This window comes from Oryzias latipes, chromosome 4 (genome assembly GCF_053564925.1).
Source record: "Oryzias latipes strain Hd-rR chromosome 4, Olatipes_Hd-rR_3.1".
NCBI classification, from domain to species: Eukaryota; Metazoa; Chordata; class Actinopteri; order Beloniformes; family Adrianichthyidae; genus Oryzias; species Oryzias latipes.
The window spans coordinates 20997451-21009465 of NC_136240.1; the positions used below are offsets into that span (position 1 = coordinate 20997451).

The window sequence follows — 12015 nt, forward strand, 5'->3', positions numbered from 1 at the left end:
GGCCTGACACACGATACAAATGTTCTTATTTTTTTTTTTTAGCAGATATTAAAGTGAGCGTTGTACACTTGAATTACTACAAGGAGTGATTCGACTTTAAAAAGATAAATTTGAAACGTTCCTATTAATTACCGGGAAATTTCAATCAAATGGGTGCGTAAAAGTGAAACGCAAATGCATTGTGGGTAAAAAAAATGTTTTGAAGTACATTTTTACCTTTTTCTTTGCGCATGCGTACGTGAACCCCTCGCACCAGCGACGAGACCTCGCATTGTGTTTTCCATGGCAACCGGGTCCTGACAGTTCCGACCTAAATCTTACAGCTAACATTTAAGGTTTCCTGCTATATTAGATATATAGGCGACAGTTGTTTCCGCGTGTAAAATTCCAAAATCTGTATATCTCACACAGAGAAGTACATTTTTAGTCTTTTTATGAAGGATACGCTGGTTAACATCATGCTGTCGACCACCTGTAAAGGTGGAGCGGAAAGCGAGGCATTATTTCACATGATTGGGGACAAAGGAGGCGCTCAGGTGGATGAAGAAAGACGTCCAGAGGTCGATGTCCAGGAGTGGTCCGACGAATCTAAATACGAGGGCCAATTTGTGAACGCCTTAAAGCACGGCAAGGGAAAGTACATTTGGGGAAATGGAGAGGTAATTTGATTCACCTGAGTCACGAATTTACCCCCCAAATACCGTGTATTTGCAGTTTTATCATTACGTTTTGTAATGTAATTCCATGTATTTGCCTTTTTTTTCTCATTTGGAGTGTTATGAAGGATTTTTCTACAAAGACTGCAGGCATGGCAGTGGGGAGTACTTTTGGCCCTCAGGTCACAAGTTCACAGGCAAATTCTACCTTAACAGAAAAGAAGGCTATGCTGTCCAGGCGTTTCCTGATGGGGCCACTTTTCAGGTCTGAAGGATACCTGAATGTAATTGTATGGGCACATGACTATGCAGGGGAAAAGACAGCTCATGGCACTGAACTCCCCTCCCATCCACTCAGGGTTTGTACCACACCGATCAGAGGTTTGGTCCTGGTGTCCTCACCTATCCAGATGGACGGCAGGATGTGGGTCTGTGGCTCGGAAAGCACCTGTTCAGATTCTGCACCAGTGTGGGGAAAGTATTTAGTCTGAGCGACTTCCCTGAATATGTTGCTTATATGGAACCATCCATCATCCACACAGGTCATCAAACCCAAGTATGTTTTGATCACATTTTTAATCTGTCAAAGTCACCGATCATCTTTTGTACCTGTTGATTTTTTTCGTCTACTCCTGATCTACAACAATTTGAAAAAAGAAATACTCAGAAATGCAATTTCATCTACTTTTCTCTCCATATATGTCCATCATGAGAAAAACACCACAAGAAAATGTTAAAAACTCCAAAAATACCATTTTCATTGGAGTGGTTTTTAAATATATAAAGAGTCTTTGTATTTTTCACCGAGTATTAAAACCATCTCATTTGTTAAATCTATTGTCACTAAGGACATCATCTTTGCACTGTTTGAATAACTAGTCTGTTTCTTATTCCAGCCTCCCTTTTGTGGTAATCAAACTAAAGCTAAGACAGATTTAAAGGTAACTGCTCTTTTAACAGTGTTTTAACATAATTTGGACTAAACCTAATACCATTCTTTTGAATTGTTTCCTATGTCAGGCGGTTTTCCATGAGGATATTTTTTCCAATGAATGCTTCGTTTTTCCCCCTGGCATTGAGTGTTACTTTGCTGATGATGACCACTTGCCCCTCCCTCCAAACCAGAGAAGAGAATTGAACCAACACTTCTTTGGAGAGCTCTGGGACCCTAAAGCTCATCCATGTCAGAGCGATTACAACAGGGATTTGCTGGCTTCTCTGTCTTTACAGGCTAACATGCAGGCTCACACACACAAACATAGGTAAAAAAAAATGTTGGTTTTACAAACATTAATTAAAAAATAAAATCTTCTCGATTGAATGTTTGTGTTTACCTGTCAGGCTGCAGGCTGAAACAGTGGGCTGGGACGTGGCAGCTGTTCTCTCTTCCAATAGAAAATGCTTTGGCCTTCGAGGGCCTTTGGAAGTCAGTTCAGAACTCATGATCCAGCACAGCTTCCGAGGAGAGCTCCAGGCTGTGCTACAGATCCTGCAGACGGGTTCGGTCCATCCAGATGTGGCAGATTCACAGGGACAGACGGCACTGATCGCTGCCACAGTAACATTTAAGCAATTGGATTTATTTTAAAGATCACTGATTTTAATGTAGCAATGAGATTTTCCTGTATGAACAAATCCATAAATCTCTGTTTTCATGTTTTTTCTGTTTTTTAACTTTGACTTGGCAGGTAAATTGTCACGATGATGTGATCCATTTGTTGCTGGATCAAGGCGCTGATATTGATAAACTGAATGATGAGGGAATGTCTGCTCTGGCTGTGTGCCTCCTTCTCTACTACCCCTATCGATGTTTGCACACAGCTTTGGTTGAACGCACCAAAACTCCAGTAAGAAACCAAAGAATAGAGTTTATTATTTCATGTAGAATGAAAACATCTGAAACCAGAAGTATTTTACATAGCAGAGTCAAAGACTGTCAAGAGTTCCTTTGTGGATTTTAAAGGAAAATATCATGTTTGTTTACACCCTTTTCTCTGTGTTATTAGGTTTTAATGCCATCATCTTCATGCGGAAGCGATAACCCTGCCACACCTGCTGTTCACAGCAAACCCCTGACCCCTGGGACACCTGAGGGAGATATTTCCAATTTAATCCACCTGGCTGACCAGTAAGAACGCATAAGACATCACACCACACTATGCAAGCTGAGAGCCTCGGACATTGGACTGATTTTACTTTTACAAAAGAGGCTGAAAAGTCCACTCCTCAAGGGCTGTAACGGTTCAGTTACATAAATTCCGCTCTAATATTTAAGACAAACTTTATTTTATTTTGTGCTCCACTAGATGGAAAAAAAAGAGATGTATATAGATAGGGATATAGACAGTTGAGAGCATGAGGAAAGCATATGAAAAAATGGATGACAGAAAGAAAATAAAAAATAAAAAAAAAGAAGCAACAAAATAAATAACTAAAGAACGACGGAGTTCTAGGGTACTAAAGTTAAGATGTGACATCTGGGTGTGGGGGGGTTCATATTACACCTGAGCCGGGGGTGTTCGTGTCCCTGGGGGGTGGCTCCTGGTCCTTGCCCCTGAGCGCTGGGCCCCGCCAAACTTCCAACATGGCCGAGCCTGGTCGGGCCATATTTATAACACCCCTTGTGGGCCACCCTTTTTTCCCCGGGGTTCCCCCCTCCTGGGCGGGGGCGGCGGGCCCCTGCCTTGCTCCTCCCTGGACCAACCGTGGGCCGGGTGGGTGGCTGCCTGGAGTGCGGAGCGGGTCTCCCTTGGGGGGTCCTGGCTCGTACCTGGGGTTGGGGCGGGGGGATGCCCGGAACCCCTGGGTGGTGGTGGGGTGCTCGTCTGGGGCTGTGGGCGTCCTTCTCCGGTGGGGCCCTGCGTTGGGCTCTTCCGGCGCGGCGGGGGGGCTGCTTTCCTGGCTTGGCTGGAGCGGCGCTCTCTTTCCCTCCGCGCCTCCCTGCTCTCTGGCTCTGGGGGCCTCGAGGCGGTCCTGCTGGCCCTGGCCTGGGTGGCGGGCTTGGTCGCCCGGGGGGCGGTTGTTCCCTGCCTGTTCCCGTGTGGCGTTGGGGGAATTCCGGCTGCCGCTGCTGCTGCGGCGGGGGTCTGGGTGTGGGGGTGGCTGGGCGCTCCTCCTCCTTCTTTTCACATTCCACCATCCATTTTAGAAGAACATAAACACTCACCTGAGCACAGGTGTTAGCTCACCTTTGCACTAATAGTTTGCATGATTGAATGAATGAAAGATTTCACACTAGTTGGTTTAAAAGCATAGGTATGCGTTCGTGAACAGTATCTGTTTTGTGTACATGTTGACATGTACACAAACCAGTAAACCTGTCTGCTCTATGCTGCTTCAAGGTCTTACCCCCCCCTCTTACTATCACCCCCCCCCCCCCCCCGACATCCCTCCCTCTTCTTCCCTTCTTTCCTTTTCCGTCCGGTCCAACACCAAAGATTTTCAAACATGATTGAAATGAATAAAGTTTGGCCTCAATTACAAAAGGGGTTTATTCAGTCATACCTTTGGTTTGTCTGAAGATTAATAACCCCTCTTGTTAAAGTAAAATATGTCCAACACAAGAGGCCCTCAGCTCTCATCTGCCTGCCTAGCTGTTGGACAGGACAAGTAAAAAAAAAAAAAAAAAAGATGTGACAACAAAGAAATGGTGGTCTGCTTGTATCCATACATTCCCATCCACTGATCCCAAATATCTACAAAAATACAAATAAGCACATACACAGCGGAACAACCGTACTCCCCCTAATAATGAAAGACTAATTCACAGTGATTCCTGATAGATCTTGAAACGGTGAATAGAGGGTGTAGATATAAAAATGTAAAGAATTTTAGCCAATAAATGTTACAGACTTTGCTTTTGAATTTTAAGCAAACACACACACCCTCCTTAGGCGGGAGTGTGTATATTCCGTGACAGTGGTGGGTGTTTAAGGAATAACTACTTAACTTTATGATGATATGATTGTCACATTGATTTAAGATGTATCTTTCAGGACATCTGACAGGCATACGGAGCATCTGTCATGTACCCGTCCAATCAGCAGTGAGAGCTTGATTCCCCTTCATGAGACTGAGAACTTTGAAACCCCTGAACACCCACAGGAAAGAAAAGAGAGCAATAGATGGGATGAGTACTGTAAAGATTCAGAAAGACTGGAAAAAGAAGAACATGACATAATCAAAGAGGAGAAAGAGAACAAAGCAGAAAAAAGACAAATAGAGACCAATTGTCATCCACCAAGGGAAAATCCAGACATTGATTTAACAGGTGTGGAGGAAGACAAAGAGACGGAATATTCAGATGATGATGTCCAGCTTGAAGATGAAACGACTAAAGAAACTTCCAACGAAGAGATTAAGATTGAAGAAGATATAGATTGCTTCAAGAAAATAAAAAATAGTGGAGGTGTGGAAGTGGAAATCGTGAAAAAACCTATTGAAGTCATGGATGGTCACATATTACTGGGAAAAATGTGGTGGAAGACTCCAGTTAAGGTAGCACGACTGACACACTCATTGCCTTAGGCATACTTGTTTGGAACCCTGGCTTGATCCGTTCATCTCTCTTTTATAGAAAATAGAGGAAGAGTTGACCTCAGTCGAGACCTTTGACTCCAACTCTTCAGTCAGCAGCTATGAAATTGAGGTGACAGAAGAAATGATGCAACTCTCAGCAGAAGCACTGAGTCGCTCAGGAGTTCTTCAGCACAACCCAGAGGAGACTGTACGGAAAATGGCAGCCATGAAAGTAGAGTCAGTTCTTTTTTTTTTTTTTCTGTATCGTCTGCCCTCTCCATAGGTGTTTGATACAATTCATGCGTCCTTCCACTATGAGTGATTAATGGATGTTGTGTTTGACCAGACATCGCAGACGTTTGAAAACCGTCAACCTGTTGCTGCAAAGAGGAGCTGACCCCAACATGGCCAGGGTCCCCATGCCTGTCATCTTTTTAGCCGTGATGGCAGCTGACCCAGAAGTTGTCAGGACATTGATTTTGTCAGGAGCGCGTTGTGACACTCCCCTTCCAAAAGCAGTAAGAATCTGCATTTGACTCTTTAATCCTTATCAGGATTCTTTATTTTTTAGGGCAACTGGTCCATAAAAGGTTGATCTAAGATAACTTGCACCTCATCCAAGTAGTTATTTCAATTCTAAAGAATTAAAACACCTACTTTTAAATTTCAACTGCTCTGAGAAACAGGATAATACAGGATGACTGAGAATCTTCCCAGACCTTTTATAAAATTGTGTTTGCTATTTAAGGCTGTACAGTCAGTAAAAAGAAAATATTACAGGTTTTCTAACCTTGACCCCTCCATGCCGTAGGGAGATAATTTGCAACGTGCCATTAAATCAATGACTTCACTTAATTTAGCATCCCCTTGAACAGAGGTCGTTAGTCGTTTAGATTATTGTAATGCCCTGCTCTCTGGTTTACCGAAAAAGTCAATCTCAAATCTGCAACTATTACAGAACTCTGCTGCACGAGTTCTGACGAGGACCAGAGGGCGGGAACACATTACACCTATTTTAAAATCGCTGCATTGGCTCCCTGTGCGTTTCAGGATTGATTTTAAAGTTCTTTTAATGGTTTATAAATGTTTTAATGGTCTTGGGCCTTCTTATTTAAATGATGTTATTTTAAAATACGAACCCTCGCGGACATTGAGGTCCTCTGGCACTGGCCTCTTGGTTGTCCCTAAAGTGAGGACCAAGACACACGGTGGGGCTTCGTTCTGCCATTACGGCCCTCGCCTGTGGAACGGCCTGCCAGAGAGCCTCAGGGCCGCAGAGACTGTAGAGGTTTTTAAGAAGAGGCTCAAGACCCACCTTTTTAGTCTGGCTTTTACATGACTTTGATCATTTCCTATGTCTTTTTTATTTTTTATCTATCTATTTATTAATTTATTTATTTATTTACGTATTTATTCATTGATTTATTTGTAAGGACTATTATTATCTCTGTTTTTAATATACTATTCTTTTTATTGTTATTTTACCAATGATACGTAGGTTATGTTTTAATCAGTTTTACGTATTTCATTTTTTAAAATACTAAAATATTTAAATCTTATTTTGTTTTTTATCTTTTTTTCTATTTTTAGTGTTGTTATTTTATGATAATTTTTATTCTGATGTTTTTAACTCCAGTGTTTCCTCTTGGGGATCCATTTTTCTGGGGCACCACCGGCTTGACCTGTAGGGGGTGCTATTGCTGCGGTGCCCATTCTGGTTGGGCGGGCTGGGGTCCCGCTCTGTGGTCTAAGAGCCATGGAGTGGGCCCTGGGCTGCTCTGTGCTGGGCGGGCGCTGTGGTGGTGACCCCTGTGGTCGGGCTGGGCCTTGGAATAAATGGATCCCCATCATATCACATCGTTTCCTCACAGCAGTACCAAGCCAGACCTTCTTTTAGCTGCAGTTCTTTGTTTCTGTTCAGGGTTCTACTGGGGGAACTGGGTGGGTGGGTGGGGTGTGGGTGTGGGTGGCGTGGCGGGTGGTGAGGGAGGGGTCCCATCTTTGTGTGATTGTCCTTTGTTTGCTGTTTTTAACAATTTTCGGGTTTTTTGACTGTTTTATCTGCTTTTATGTTAAGCGCTTTGTGTTTTTAACTAAAATGAAAGGCGCTATATAAATAAATAAAGTTTGAGTTTGAGTTTGAGAAAAAGCATTAACAACATTTTTTATACAATTGGAAACAAAGCCTGGGATGAAGGGGTTAAACTGTCTTTAAATTACCTTTCTCTCTCTCTCTCTCTTTCTCTTTCTACCGACTGACCGACCGACCGTATATATGGAATTAACACTCCAATTTCTGTCAGCTTTTAGCACTTCAAAATTCTTTAGTTACATTGAGCATCCCACCTGCCATTATGTTATATTATGCTAATTTGAATCTCTCGCAGAAGTAATGTTCAGTCCCCATCCTTGAGGAATGCTGTTTTACTTTTTTTCACCACTATCCTTCTGTTGATCACATAGATTAGGTTTTTGCCAGAAATTTTGCAATCATTAAAATGGGACCTTTTCAATTTTTAAAGAATTCTATATATTAAAAAAAAAAACTTCAGTTTTTTTCTTCTTGACCAAATCCTCTTTTTTTCTTTCCCAAAACTTACTTTTTTAATCTTATGTCATAAAAATACTTTTAAAAACTGTATTTTTTGCAGAAGAAAGGCCTTTATCCACTACATATTGCTGCAGCACTTCCAGGACCTGCAGGTCCCAGAATCACAGAGATGCTCCTGCACGCCATCGTTGACCCAGATGCTCAAGCATGTGACCAGGATGATGTCTATGAACCAGATGAGGTGTTTATTTTTTAATATTTTTAATTTGCTTCATTTTTTTTGTTAGTGTGGCTCTGGCATCCTGTTTAGAGGAAATGGTATTTAAAAAGTGCTGGTCTTTTCCATAGATGTCCAGGAAAACTAACTTAGCTTTGAGAACCACTGAGGGTCCATGTCTAAAAGAGGGCGGGCAAACTGCCTTGCATGTCGCCTGTCAGAGGGAAAGTGACCATGCGGTTCGTAAAACTATCTTTGATCAAACAACACATGGCGATTCTTACGACAAACTGTTTTATGTCACACACACATCACAGATAGTCAGCCAGCAAATTCTCTCATAACTACTCTGTAGTTGTGAGAATATGAGATAAAGAAATTCTGGTCATTGAAAAAAATTGCATAGTTGCATAAAAATTGCATAATTTGAAATTATCTATTTTTTGGAGTTTTTAACATTTTCTTGTGGTATTTTTCTCGTGATGGACATATATAGAGAGAAAAGTAGATGGAAATTGCATTTCTGAGTATTTCTTTATTCAAATTGTTGTAGATTAGGAGTTAGTTAATTATCTAAAAAAGGTGAGTCTGCCTGATTTTATCAAAGCATGCATTTCTGCTTTGGCACACTAGGTGGCAGTCATTCTGTCGGTCCAGACTTTCACAGCGGGTTTTATGTGGTTTCTAAATGTAATCTACAAATAGTAAAAAATAAAAGAATACTAATAAATAAAAAGATTTATGTCATGTTTGCTTAATTTGTAAAGTTGAGGAGATGTGTTAGTAGTGTTAGTGTTATTTTTCCTAAAACATAAAAAAAAGTTTTAAAAAAAACATGCAAATAATAAAGGATATTTAAAAAAAACACTGCATTTTTTTGTTTCGTAAGGGAGATAATATTCATTGAGGTGATACTAAATATAGCATCTTATTGCAGTTTACACAGACACAAATGCTAATTTTCTGTAATTCATATTCTTTTTAACCTTTGAAAGTGTAAACAAACTTTATTCTTTCTTTTTCCAGAATGCCAGTGAGGTGGTGGCCCTCCTGCTCTCCCACAGAGCAAGCACAGACATGCTCTGGAGGGGACACTCGCCACTCTCCCTGGCTATAGCAAGTGGAAATGACCTGGTACAGCTCTTCCTTCCACACGCAACTGTTTCAAATGACCTCTACCTTCTTCTCAGAACTCTCCTCTTTTCTTCCCAGGCTGTGGAGGAGTTGTTGAAGGGAGGCGCAGATCCAAACTTACCCCTGGGCTGTGGGGTGGGCAGTGCCCTCTGCGCAAACATTACCTACCCTATAGATGGCAACAGAGTTCAAATTGTACAAACATCCCTTCATATGTTGATACTGAGTTAAAAAAAACAACGTTTTTCTGCTTTGTAACAGCTGCTTTCATCCAGGACCTTTAAAACATATCCATCTATTATATTAAATGGTGGTAATGTGAAGCCAATATTGAGCAGAGATCCCTTCCTTTGGGGTATATTATTTGGAATATTTCCCAACAATTAAAATGTTCATAGGCAAAAAAGAAAAAATATATATATTTTATTTTTCAATTTGGCTTAATTTTTATTGTTTGGTTATTTACAAGCCTTCCAGCTGTTGCACAGATTTTTTTTAATTTACTAAATCCCCTTAAAAGAGGTTTCTATAGCTCATTATTGCAAATAAAAGATGATATTAATTACTTTTATTAAAATAATAATAATTCTTTCATTCAAATGCATGAGCTTCATGTGTGCTTCTTTGATTCAGTTGGAGATGCTCATTCAGGCAGGAGCCGACATGTTGATGCCGGTCGCAGTGGACGGTGCAGTGGGAACTGTCGTTGACTACGCATACTCCTCCTTCAGTCGGGTACTGCACTTTGCTGCTGAGAGGTGTTTCCTATTTAACTCCATCTACGTTTTTACACCTCCTTGTAAATTTTTGCCGCCATTTCCCCCCCCCAGGACGTTCATATTTCCAGGACCCCATTCCATGCTCTGAACACTGAGGAGAGGAAAATCCTTAAAGCACGGCAGCAGCTACTGGGAATGATGGTGGATTTGCTGAGGACAGCATTTTACCAGAAAGAAACAGAACATGTAGAGAGACATCAGGATTTAGATTTAAGAAGTAAACAATTGTTTTATTGTTTTTGAAAATAAAAATGATGTCTAAAAAAAACAACCACAGCACATAATTTAAATTCACTAACCCAGGTTTGGTCATACAGGTGCAAAGGCTGTTCCTTCAAATGTGTTACATTCCAACAGTGAGGAAAGAACAAGAAAGACCAGGTATTTATGATCTTTTCTGTCATTAAAACTATTGTATTTTGTCTAAACAGGAAGTCAAATTCAAATTTCCACTGCCTATACTTTGTTATTTCTTTAGCGAACCCGTGTTGAAGTTCTGCTATCAGTGTGGCCGCTCCTTGTCTGTGAAGCTAATGGCATGTAGCCACTGTCACAGAGTTTCCTTCTGCTCCCGGACCTGCAAACTCAAAGCGTGGGACGAAAGACACAAACTTGAGTGCACATCTGGATGGGGTAAGGACTAGGTCTTATTACAACCCAATAAATCCAAACAACTCCAGATGAACCAAGACACCAGTAAATGCCTTTTAATAATTGTATCATTACTTTGTCAAGAATACCTTAAAACTTAAAGGTGAACATTTGTGAGCAGAAATATATGATTTATGAATTGGTTTTTCTTTTTTATCAACGCAGAAGCTGCAAAGTCCTCCCACAAGGCAACAACACTTCATAAAACTCAGAGACCTCTGAAATCTTTCGCTAAAACCATCTCACCAAAAGTGAATATCACAGCCAAAGCTCAAAGGGGACCCGAGCCGTTTCTCATGGCAGAGAATCCAGTCACCCTAAAGGAAAACTACAGCAGCAATTAATGAAACCTTAACCTTTTAGTGCTTACATATAAGCACTTACCTGAGATTTGCACTGTATATTATTGATTATTTGAAATATTCTGTTGTGCCATAGATGTTTTTATGTTTTCATTCACTCTAACTTTTACAATGATAAATTAGTGACGTGGTCCTTTACAGAATGACAGAAATGCTGTGAGTAAAGTCTCACAGATAGTATCAGAACTTTTCCCATACAGTTTACTGCTTAGATTTGTCAAACTGTTACTGCAGAAAGTAAAACAAAACCCTGCTGTACCTACATTTCTAAAATACACCTGAGAAAATGCCTTTTTTCTTTTGAGCAATGTCAGGATTTGTGCTTTTCATGTTTTCCTTTTCTTGGTTTTAATATACTTTATGTTCTAGTTTTGTGTTTTCCCTTCAGTCCCAGTCAAACTAGGTTCCCACACACCGAGAGCCAATATTCACAACTGGTTTCTAGTTCAAATAATCCATTTAGTTCTTTTATAGAATCCAGTCAATCCAGTATTCCAGGAATGAGCTGCTCCTCCTACAGCAGACATTCATAACCTTGTACAAGAATGCCCCGAATAAACATAGATTTCATCCTAGCACACCTAAAAGCAAAGATTTCTCTTTTTTTAAATTCGGTATTGTTTGTTTTTTCGGAGATCATTTTTAATTTTGTTTTTATTACAGAAAACACAACTTTTGTAAACACGATTAGATGCCAACAGCTGGTGTTCAGCTTGAAAACTTTTATTTAGTTTGAAAATTGTAGCCGATGTATACCTTTTGAAAAAATAAAGATGAAATAAATTGAACGAACCCTTTTTTGACCGTATAAAAATGACGGAAACTGTGTACCAGCCACATCAAAATTTAAGTTGTGGATAATAAAATAAATCATTGACTTTGAAAAGGAGGTTTAGATTTTTATGAAGAGTGTAACAAGGTCTTTGTGCATCTCTTCTGCAATATGATCTCTTAATGCCAACTAATATATTGAGATACCTAAAAAGTAATGTTTCTGTTTTGATGCTGATACTCTAAACGTCTACCACAATGTCTTCACAATTCATTTAATTTTTTTTCTGTTTCTAATGAAAAGAAAATAGTATCATACATCAGCGATTTTTAAATATTTGTATGTCATTAATTATAAAAGAAATAAAACAGTAGA

At 40.3% G+C, this 12015-nt stretch overlaps 1 protein-coding gene across 4 annotated transcripts; it reads left to right on the plus strand.

Moving 5' to 3' along the window:
• Window positions 1–249: 249 nt before the first annotated feature.
• On the plus strand, window positions 250–11656 carry ankmy1 (ankyrin repeat and MYND domain containing 1). Of its 4 annotated transcripts, none has more exons than XM_023954357.2 (20): window positions 266–659; window positions 775–921; window positions 1015–1212; window positions 1553–1597; window positions 1677–1918; window positions 1998–2214; window positions 2345–2503; window positions 2663–2784; window positions 4652–5153; window positions 5233–5411; window positions 5521–5692; window positions 7826–7966; window positions 8074–8181; window positions 8969–9076; window positions 9155–9271; window positions 9710–9811; window positions 9907–10072; window positions 10173–10236; window positions 10334–10488; window positions 10672–11656. In XM_023954357.2, the coding sequence occupies exons 1-20, from the start codon at window positions 435–437 to the stop codon at window positions 10848–10850; spliced, it is 3348 nt and encodes a 1115-aa protein (XP_023810125.1). In that variant the 5' UTR covers window positions 266–434; the 3' UTR covers window positions 10851–11656. The 4 variants fall into 4 exon arrangements, with proteins under 4 accessions (XP_023810127.1, XP_023810125.1, XP_023810126.1 ...); XM_023954358.2 differs by having other exon boundaries at window positions 290–659; window positions 9155–9211; window positions 10672–11162; XM_023954359.2 differs by lacking the exon at window positions 1553–1597 and having other exon boundaries at window positions 250–659; window positions 1782–1918.
• The last annotated feature ends 359 nt before the right edge of the window (window positions 11657–12015 follow it).